The following is a 10382-nucleotide window of genomic DNA, read 5'->3' on the forward strand; positions in this document are numbered from 1 at the left end:
TCACTGAATTATTGTTTTTATGGCAACATTTAAATGTCAAAGGGGATAATGTGTGCTTTGTTATGCTTCTGTCAACAAAGAAATGAAGTAAAGTAGCAAATTATTTCACTGTTGAATAAATGAGCTGACTGTGGGCAGTGTTGAGAGGGAGTGAGGGAGAGAGAGAGAGAGAGCTCCAGTTTTCCTCTGATTTAAATGTTCCTCCTCTTCCTCTCCTGCTCCTGTTCTTCACCGTGTTCACTCACTGGGGAAATCACAGCTGATGGAGAAACACACACACAGCACCTTCACACTGAGGATGCAGGGATCTTCTTCTTCTTTTCCCTCTTCACTTTAATCTGAGGTTAAGAAGTGTTGCTTTTTTCTTCTTCTTCTTCATTTCTTCGCCTCGCTGCAGCATGAGCGCTGAATGCAGCAGTTACTACAGCGCTGACGGTGTCTTTGTGGAAGGATTCTCGTGCCCCAGACCGGGCAACGCTGTTGCTGCTGTGTACTGCTGCGGATTTAACGATGTCAAGTACTGCTGTGATGATCCCAACAGTTTCTTTCCGTATGAGTATGGATACATGTGGTGGCTGAGGTAAGGGCAATTTCTACTCGTCATACATTTTCTTTACTTAATCTGTCACTTATTCTGAATCTGATCTACCGGTATTCTAAAGATGCTGCAGCTCTACAATGATCAACAGTTGAGCTCATCACTTTGCGTGATTTTTACGCGTTATCCAGAAACGTGTGCAGCAGCAGCAGCAGCAGCTGTAAACCTCGACTCACTTGTCAGATAAATTCTTTTATGACTCAGCTGGACTTTCCAAAAGCCAATTTTGTCAGCCCTGAAGCGCTTTGTATCCCAGCTGCTATATTTTTCCATTTTATGCTCATGTGGGATTTCAATTTTTTTTCTTATTTTTATTTGATAACATTTTAATAATTATCTGTTTATCTATTTGTTGTTTCCTGTTGTTTTGTACAGGTTTATTAATTTTCTTCAGAAGTGTTTTTGTAAATTCCTGTGAAATGATACGTCCTAGACAAATGAAATTTTCACCAGTGAATGGAAGTTGTGACCAAATGCTGCTCAATAAATATGAGCCCAATCGGCCTGATGGGGGCGCTATATTTAAAAGTTTGAAAATGTATACCACCTATGCCATAAGTCTGATTTACACAAAACTTGGTGCAGACATTCATCCATGTAAACTTTAGAAAATTTGCCTCAAGAACCACTAAAGTGCATCTGACAGCCATTTTGATTTTTTTGTAAAACACATCCGATATCTTGTAAACCTCAGGTCTGATTTGTACCAACTTTTCATTATAAAAAGTTGCATAAAAGTCGTTGATATTTCGTTTTGAAAATATTGACCAGTGAACTTTAAAGGGCGTGGCTCAGCACATTGTCATGAACAGCACATCTCACTTGGACCTCGTCACACATTGACATTTAGTCATGGACTTTCCACGTCCAGATACGACGTGCAAGGTACCCTGGGTGTGTTGGTTGTTGACGTTCTGGGACACCGTGTCAAGTTCTGCCTGTTACATGCATTGTCTTCTTTCAAAATAAACTTCTGTTTTCACAGGAAATGTAACATTTACATACAGTCTCTTTCAAAATAAACACACTACATCAGTGCAACAATGCAAATTGACATTTTTTTTCCTCCAACAACTAAACGCACATGGTTAGGTTAAGGCAACAAAAACACGTGGTTTGGTTTAGGAAAAAAGAACAGGGTTTGGCTATAGAATCTTACAGGACGCGAACACCGCTCGGGTAAAAGTCGATGTTTGTTGGACCCATCCACCACCCTCCCACCTGCTCAACACAGACTTTCTCCACCATAACTTTCGTTCTTGTCCTGCCATGTTACCCCTATGAGGAAGTAAAACGGCCATCAGCTGCGTATCATGCAGACATAAACGACGGCTTTTTTTTTTGTCTGACGCCGCAAGTCACTGCCCAAGCGCCGGATTTCGACAACTCAGGAGTGAGACCGGGTTGTCATGAAACTTACAGAATAAGTCTACACAAGTACCTGGAACATACCCTGAAAGTTTCATTCAAATCCACCTCTAGGGGGCGCCTTAAATACAGAAATGGGCATGGCATAACACAAGTTAGACTGTAAATAAGAAAGTGTTTGTCCAATCGTTACAAATCTCGCAGGATATTTGAATCATAACAATTTTGAGCCACATGTGTAAAATTATTTTGAAATCACTCAGTAGGGGGCGCCATGAGTTGCAAACATGTACATGGGTCTGATTATATTTGTGGATAAAGATAGTTTTTGCGTTCTTTGGAAATACCTTGCCATTATAAGAGTTGTTTGATTCATTTTTACTATACTTTAATGTAATAAATGCCACCTCAATTCCTCTACTGATTTCATAAACTTTCTATATTTGCTGGGGGGGTTCAAACCCTGGGGTGGGGAAGCCCTTCTTTGTGGAGTTTGCATGTTCTCCCCGTGTCAGTGTGGGTTTTCTCCAGGTACTCCAGCTTCCTCCCACGGTCCAAAGACATTCAGGTTAATTGACGACTCTAAATTCTCCTCTCCTCTCCTCTCCTCTCCTCTCCTCTCAGTATCGGCGCTCTGGTTGGTCTGTCCATTGCCGCGGTGGTCCTCCTTGCCTTCCTCATCACCGTATGTGTCCTCTGCTACCTCTTTATCGCCACCAAACCCAGTCGTCTTGACAATGGCCTGCCCCTCAGAGCGCCAGGTTAGTGTGTGTGTAGGCTCTCTTAAGTGGAAGCTTAGGAATTCATTTCATTTGTACGCTTTCCTTCTGAAAGCCTCAGAATCAGAGAACATTGCTGGAGTCAAGGTTTAAATGACTCCTTTTTGTTTTGTGCATTTGTCTTTGTGCTTTGCAGAAGGAGATCCTAGTGAGGGATCCAGTCATGTGAGAGTCACCTGTGTCTCTGGCCCGCAGGGATTCAGAAAACACTTCATGAGCCGAAAACTGGACTGCGATAACCAGCCGCCAGACCCCGAGCTCCTGTTCCAGAGATGTTTCACAGCTACCGTCACGGGCATGAAAGCGGAAACTCCTTCACAGGCCTCGGAGAGACTTCTTGTTAAAAAAAGGGACCAGCAGTCCAGGGATCAAGAGAGTCAGTGAATCTGGAGACAGACTGTGCTGCCAGGGGACGACTAGGATGCTTGGAGGAACAGCAGCTGACATAATGTGGTGTGCATGGAAGTAATTATCAAATAATGAGGAAAAAGAACAACCCTGAATGCTTTAGATCAAACTTAAGTGTTCTCAGTTAAGGTGTTAAAAGCCTTGAATGAATTATTCCACACATTAAATTTCTCTCCTCCTGCATAAATAAGTGTTTCAGCACCTAACAACAGTAACTGAGAGCTTATGGATGGAAATTAATTATCCACCATGTTCTCGGAAGAGAATGTTTATAAGTGGCCTCAAGAAAGCCAAAGACTTGTTGAATTATTATTACATGTTAGGTCAACCCCTGGGGACATAGGCCGAGTGTAGTGATCCAGGATGTACAGTTTTATGTGTGTCTAGGAAACATGCCGAAGATGTGGCTTATAGCAGGAAAAAGAGCCTGATACACCAAGACAACAGCAGAGTCTGGACAGCCTGGCTGTGAAGTCAGGGTGCTGTAGACTTGTAGCCACACCTGCTACATTTAACTCAGGGACTGAGAGATTTGTGGGAAAGATCTACAGTGTCATGAGACCTGAGAAATGACAGCGCTGGTTATATGTTTAAATGCTTAACAAGACTTATGTTTACGTTTTCCTGACCTCTTGCTGTTGTGCAAGCTTTGACTCAAGGTTAGGGTCAACATCTGTTTCCTACCAACAGTCAGAGCTGGGGTTTTTTTAAACCATGACCAATTTCAGTCAGAGACACATCAAGGAATGGATTTTTTAAATGATTTTTTTGGGGCATTTTTGCTTTTAATAGACGGCTGTCAGTGAGGAGACGGACAGGAAACAGAGAGTGGTATGACAAAGAGCTGGAATCAAACCAGGGATGTTTTGGCCAGTTTTGTGATAAGCAGCTTACAGGGACAGTTCACCCTAAAATCAAAAAACATATTTTTCCTCTTACAGTATTTTGGTGTGAGTTGAGTGTTGTGCTAGCTCACCTAGCACCAGTCACAGTCACATAATGACGTTTGGTCATGGACTTTCCACTTCCACATACAACTTTCAAAATAAACATATGTTTTCACAGGGTATTTAACATTGACATACAGTCTCTTTCAAAATAAACACATGTTCAACAACCAACAACAACCAATGTTCAAGGTTGGGTTTAGGCAACAAAAGCACGTGGTTAGGTTTTGGAAAAAAGATCAGGGTTTGGCTTTAGAATCTTACAGGACGCGAACACCACTCTCTCGGGTGGAAGTTGGTGTTTGTTGGACCCATCCACCACCCCTCATTCCTGCCCCAGTCGGATTTTTGCTGCCTTAACGTTCGTTCTTGTCCCGCTGAGTTTCCCCCTGACGCCGCCGGGCGTCGTTAAACTATAACGGCAACTGGTCATGTATCATGCCGACGTTTTAAGACAGCTTTTTCTGTTGGTTTCTGATGGCACAAGTCACTACCCAAGCGTTGGATTTCGACAACTTTGGAGTGAGACCAGGCTCTCCAAAGCCGAGGAGCAGGAGCTGAAAACGCTCTGTCACCCTTCGTCTTTAACCTGGACTCTGGAACAGTTGGAAGACCCAGACTAGCAGACCTGAGGGGCCTGTTTGGGCAGTACGGTGTGAGAAGCTCAGTTATATACTCCAATCATTGAGAGCCTTGTATTTAATGTAATTGATTAAGAACTTTAAAATGGATTCTAAAAGAGATTTGAGGCCAATGCAGGAAAGCCAAAACAGGTGTGTTTTGTTTTGGTCAAAAGTCTAGCTGCTGAATTCTGAACATTAATGTTTACATCTCGCGCTGTCACGAGCACAAGCCTCTCGTCTCTAAGTAGATGTACACTTCCTTCAGTGCGGTGCTGCTCAGTAGAAAGAAGATAGTTCCTACATGAAACTTCTCACGACAAGGTCTGTAGATAACCAGGTCATGATTTCTGGAAAGAGACATTGCTGTTGAGTTTTTCAAATGTATATTTTTGGCACTTTGAGCACCACAAGCAGAGTGCCATCTAGCTCCATAATATTGGAGAGAAGGCAGACATCTCTACAGCTGATAAGTCCAATACTCAGCAGCTCACACTGAAACAATCTAGACTGATAGCACTACAGTTAAGAGGAACACCGGCTGCTTATCGGCACCTTTTCCTGCTGGCTTTCGCCAGCTAGTTGTGTTTTCTGTTTGTTCATGTCATGTGATTTTGTGGTTGTCTGTGTGATTTTGTGGTTGTTTGCAATTGTGAAGCGACCTTGGGTTTCTTGAAAGGCGCTATATAAAATTGATTTATTATTATTATTATATTAACAATTTGTATTTTTGATTCTGGGGTGAACTGTTCCTTTAACTACTGACCACTTTAAACACATGGTTATACACTGAGATTTGCTTTTTAATTGTGCTCTCAAGATAATCGGAGTCACAGCAAGGACGCTGCTGAGAGAATAACAAACACACCCATACACACTCAATCTTAATTAAATCAACAATACCAAAATTATAGCACATGAGTAGGAGGTTGGGGCGGAGGAGGGAGCTGCAGCAGCAGCAGAGTAACAGTGATGGAAGCTAAGTCATAATGGTCCCTCTACACCTGCATGAATATGACTGGATGTTAACAGTCAGCTGATAGCCAGTGATTGTGCAGCAGAATGAAGCAGCTGATACCAATCAGCTAACACAAGTGCTACTTCACCGCTCTGCCTGAACTAACGCAGTGCTTCAGTAGATTTAGTTACTTGAACTAACCAAATATTAGACCGCATTTGGACCGACTTCAGCTGTGCAAAAACCCAGTCTGGTAAAGCAGAGGGAGTGTCAGTGCCATTTTTTTTGACTGGGGAAAAATACAGGGCTGTCTGGCAAAAAAGCCGAACCTGGCTCACCTTTTTTAATCAACTACATGCTGGCACACATTCTTGGTTGATTACTTTGTAACATAATATCATTTTTTTTACTGTTTATGTCATGTTTATGGTGATAAAAGATAATATGACTGCCAGCCGGATCATCTCTGAGTTGTAAAATCTTGTCTGAGAGGATTATGTGCAGTGTTTGGGCATCGGATAAGCCTTTGAATCAACACATCTGCTACTGAAACTAGACTTTCTTGATTGTATTTCACAGCTTACCTTAAAGAAAAACCCAAAATGACCACTGGTATATCAATCACTCACACCGTGTCACGTTGAATTTGTGAGGAAAATATTGTTTTTCTTGCACGCCTGCAGTGAACAAAGAATCCAAAAACTGCAGTCATAGGTGACCGCATTTAACAACAGTAAAACTATATCAAAACTTCCATTCACAAACTCTCACACAACTCATGCAGTATAATCCAAGTCTCATTATTTCAGTACTATACTCAGTACTTCCCAAACAGACAGCTATGTCTGACGGGGAGTTGAAGCAAAGGTGAAACTTAAAATGCTCTCTTCACAGCCAGACTCCACTGACAAAAACAACAATTTTACCGCACTGAATAAAGGAGCTGCCGGTCGACCACTGCCTGCATCAGATAGTTTGTTTGTGTTGTTGTGTGACTTCTGTGTTTCAAAGGGTTAGTATGGATTCAGTAAAGCCGGACAATAACGCAAACAAACTATCTGATTCAGGCAGAGGTAGACCAGCAGCTCCTGTGTTCAGCAGGCAAAAATTACTGTTTTGTCAATGGAGTCTGGCTGTGAGGAGAGCATAGGTAAGTTTCACTTTCACCTCAGTGAAGTGTTGTCTGTGTTGGATGTACTGAGCATACGACTGGATAAATGAGACATGGATTATGCTGCACGAGTCATGTGAGAATGTGTAAACAGGTGTTTTGGTAGAGTTTGCTGTTTTTATGACTTCAGTTAATCAAGAATTTTCTCTGTTTTTGGATTCTTCGTTCACCGCAGGCGTGTGACAAAAAACATTTTGTCACAAATTCAACCTAACACGGGGTGAGTGATTGATATACAAACAATCATTTGGTGGGTTAAGTATTCCTTTAAGCAGCAAGCCCTCAGTGATGCAGCCCCTTGCTTTTTAACACATGGTTATTTTTTGTCTCAAACATAACTATTGAGTTGGGAGATGAGAAAAAAAGTACATGAATCATTCCTGTAACAGTCATATGGGGCAATGAAAGGCAATGAAAAATAACCTTTTTTGATGTGGTGTGTGATGCCCCTCTGAACAAGGTTGCTGAGCCTTACTTTTCAGCATGTTTTTACATAGCCGCTGCTCCCTGATAGCACAGCGTATGTTACCAGCCTACCAGTACACACTGGTATACTTTGCATTTTCTTTCTGACCACTGTGCCACTGAGCTGAAGACATTTTTTCAGTCTCTGTCATTTATTGATACAAAACTAAAGGATACATTCATTGTTTTCTAAAGTCTGTCTTAAAATAATAAGGGCATTTTGAGAATGTTTGACCACAGATTGTGAAAATATCCTTTATAACATTTAAAGGGACAATTCACCCAAACTCCTCTTACCTGTTGAGCTATTTATCAGGCTAGATTGTCTTGATGTGAATTGCTGAGTGTTGGAGATTATCGGCCGTAGAGATATCCATGGCCAAAGATCCCCAAACCTTGTTGTGAGCAGTTTAATGTAGGAACTTTTTCTACCGAACAACACCCGCCAATGGTATCACTGCGCAGAAGGAAGTGTGCATCTACTCATGAATGAGAGGCTCTTGGCTGTGCAAGATGTAAACATTAATGGCGTCCTCCCCGGCTGAGCTGCAACGTTGGCTAGCTCAGTGGTGCTAAGTGAGCTAGCAGAAGATGTATGCTTCCTTCTGAGCAGTAATACGGTTCGTGGGTGTAGTTTGGTAGAAAGAAAATAGTTCCTGAAAATGCTCACAACAAGGTCTGTGGATTATCTTGAGTAACCAGGTCATGATTTCTGTAAAGAGACATTGATGTTGAGTTTTTCAAATGTATTTTTTGGTGCTTTGAGCACCACAAGCTGAGTGACATCTAGTTCCATTAGGCAGACATCTCCACGGCTGATATCTCCAACACTCGCCAACTCACACCACAGCAACCTAGACTGATAAATAGCATGGCAGATGAAAGGAAAACTATGTATCTTTGATTTTATGGTGAACTGTCCCTTTAAGTGAGAAAATAACTGTAGAATAAGTTCTTATCTGTATCATCAAATTCACAGTACATGTGGATTCCTATTTCATACTCAAACACACCTCATAGTGAATGGCAGTATAACAACGCATAACTCATTATGCCGTTAAACGTTACACCAGCTGTGTAGCTTTTGTCTGAAGAGTTCTGATTGATTTACAGTGTTCCTGCATATAAAAAAGAGATCACGAAGCTTCATCACACAATGCGCTGTAGCTGCTGGATTGTCATTTCCTTCACAAAACTTGAAAGTGCCCTTGTTTTTGTAGCTCAGAATGGTAGCTTAAGCATTTATAAATTCATGCAAAATGTCATGTCTTGTATTTGTGAATAAATTTTGGCTTGTGTAATTGTTATACAGAAACCGACCTCAGTTTTGAATGTCAGCACTTGTGTTCTTTTTCCAGCAGTCTGATATTTTGTCTGTTAACTTGTGCTGCAAAAGTGAGCTCTGTACAGCAAACTACAAACAGTCTCATTGAGCAGTATGTTCCCATATGGAGTTATACAATTCTACAGACAAATAGATGCTGGCATTTTTTCTGAAATGTTTGGAGGGATGAAGTTTCTGTTGTTCTCATGCGCATCATATTGATAAATTGAATTTCTCATTCGTAAATGTCAGCACAAAGGTGTGCGTAGCATACATGTCAGCAAATGTATGAGGAAAACAAGACTGGGGGTTCATTTTATATTCCTCGTGGTATCCCGACATTTGATTGCAGTGTCTTGCAAACGCATTCCATGAATGTACATCGTGGTTTGTTGGCACAGTTCTTGAAAGAGCATCAATGAAATCTGAATCAAAGGCACAACCTGATTATTATGCAGTGATGCTGCCCTTTTACTGATAGACTGCCACGTGCTGGAAAAACAACAAACAAGTTACAGCTCATAATATTTACAGGGTAAAATGCTGTGGAATGCTAAAAGGATGTTGATGCAGTCAGATTTGTATCTACAAAAGAATATAAACATGAAACAGCTAAAGGCTAATAACATAAATCCTAAAAAATAAGATAACATGACTTAAAGACTGATTATTTCCCCACTAGAGAAGCACTTGTTACGAGCAGTATTCTGAAGGGAATTCATCTCCTTTGGTTTTTTTATTGGTTTACCCCAAGTTTTCTCTAATACCAAGCTGATGTTTGTTGTATTTGTATTATGGCTGTCAAGCAAGTAAAAATGAATCTAATTAATGACGTGCTCTGTGATTAATTAATCTAAATGAATCACATGCACCAATTTTTGCTGCAAAGTATTTTTTAAAAAATCCACTTCAAATGAATTTTGGCACATGATCCAGTAGCAAAGCTGCTTGATCTTCCTCTGCAGAGAGGCACAGCCTTGAAAAGCCACATTTCTGAAAATGTAATGTGGTAAGAAGATTCGGTGGCAGTGACAGCAAAACTGCTTTGATCATTACAAATTATATCATCATGTTGGCCTTATTTTTTCTTGGGTAAGATAGAGGATTGAATACAGACACAAAGCATAATTAATCCAATGCCGCCTCCTTTAATAACTGCAGGTTTATAGACACCAAAGACAGTTTGCTCAGCTCCAGGTCTGACAGTAGGCATACTGAGAAAGATTTTAATGGATTACAATTGGATGGATCTTCTTTCTAAGTCTAACTGCACCCTAATCTGCACACTGAGCGAGAATTGTACCTGTAGAATAGAGAATATATAGAACCTTCATTAGCATCTATAATGCTTTACAATATGTGGACATGTCCATGCATTAATAAGCTATGTTAATGTATTAGAGTAGGGATGAGAACTAACAGAAATGGCTAAGAAAAAAACTCTTAGAAACCTGTCCTTTGTTTGTGTTTCTTGGTGTGGTAGTCAGGAAAAAAAGTTCAGCAAGGGAGGACTCGCACACAGGAGATTCAAACTTAAGTCTGGATTTTAAATGAATCTGTTTGATACATTTAGGCCATCCCCAGGATGTTTTTTGCTACCTTTGTTTCACTATTATTTTCAGTTATCCCATACCTTGGGCCATCACAAGTTGATAAGGAGCACCCCCGACTCGGGGCCGTTTAGTCTAAAAAAAAACCCTTTTTGGGAAAAGTTTCTGGCGAAATGATGTCATTGCAAATATTA

The 10382-nt window shown here is 40.9% G+C and overlaps 1 protein-coding gene across 1 annotated transcript; it reads left to right on the top strand.

Moving 5' to 3' along the window:
* Positions 1-270: 270 nt before the first annotated feature.
* Positions 271-5931, top strand: LOC126383040 (protein shisa-like-2B). The gene is made up of 3 exons (XM_050033415.1): positions 271-580; positions 2591-2727; positions 2882-5931. The coding sequence occupies exons 1-3, from the start codon at positions 399-401 to the stop codon at positions 3127-3129; spliced, it is 567 nt and encodes a 188-aa protein (XP_049889372.1). The 5' UTR covers positions 271-398; the 3' UTR covers positions 3130-5931.
* Positions 5932-10382: the final 4451 nt, after the last annotated feature.

This window comes from Epinephelus moara, chromosome 21, assembly GCF_006386435.1.
Source record: "Epinephelus moara isolate mb chromosome 21, YSFRI_EMoa_1.0, whole genome shotgun sequence".
Taxonomy (NCBI): domain Eukaryota; kingdom Metazoa; phylum Chordata; class Actinopteri; order Perciformes; family Serranidae; genus Epinephelus; species Epinephelus moara.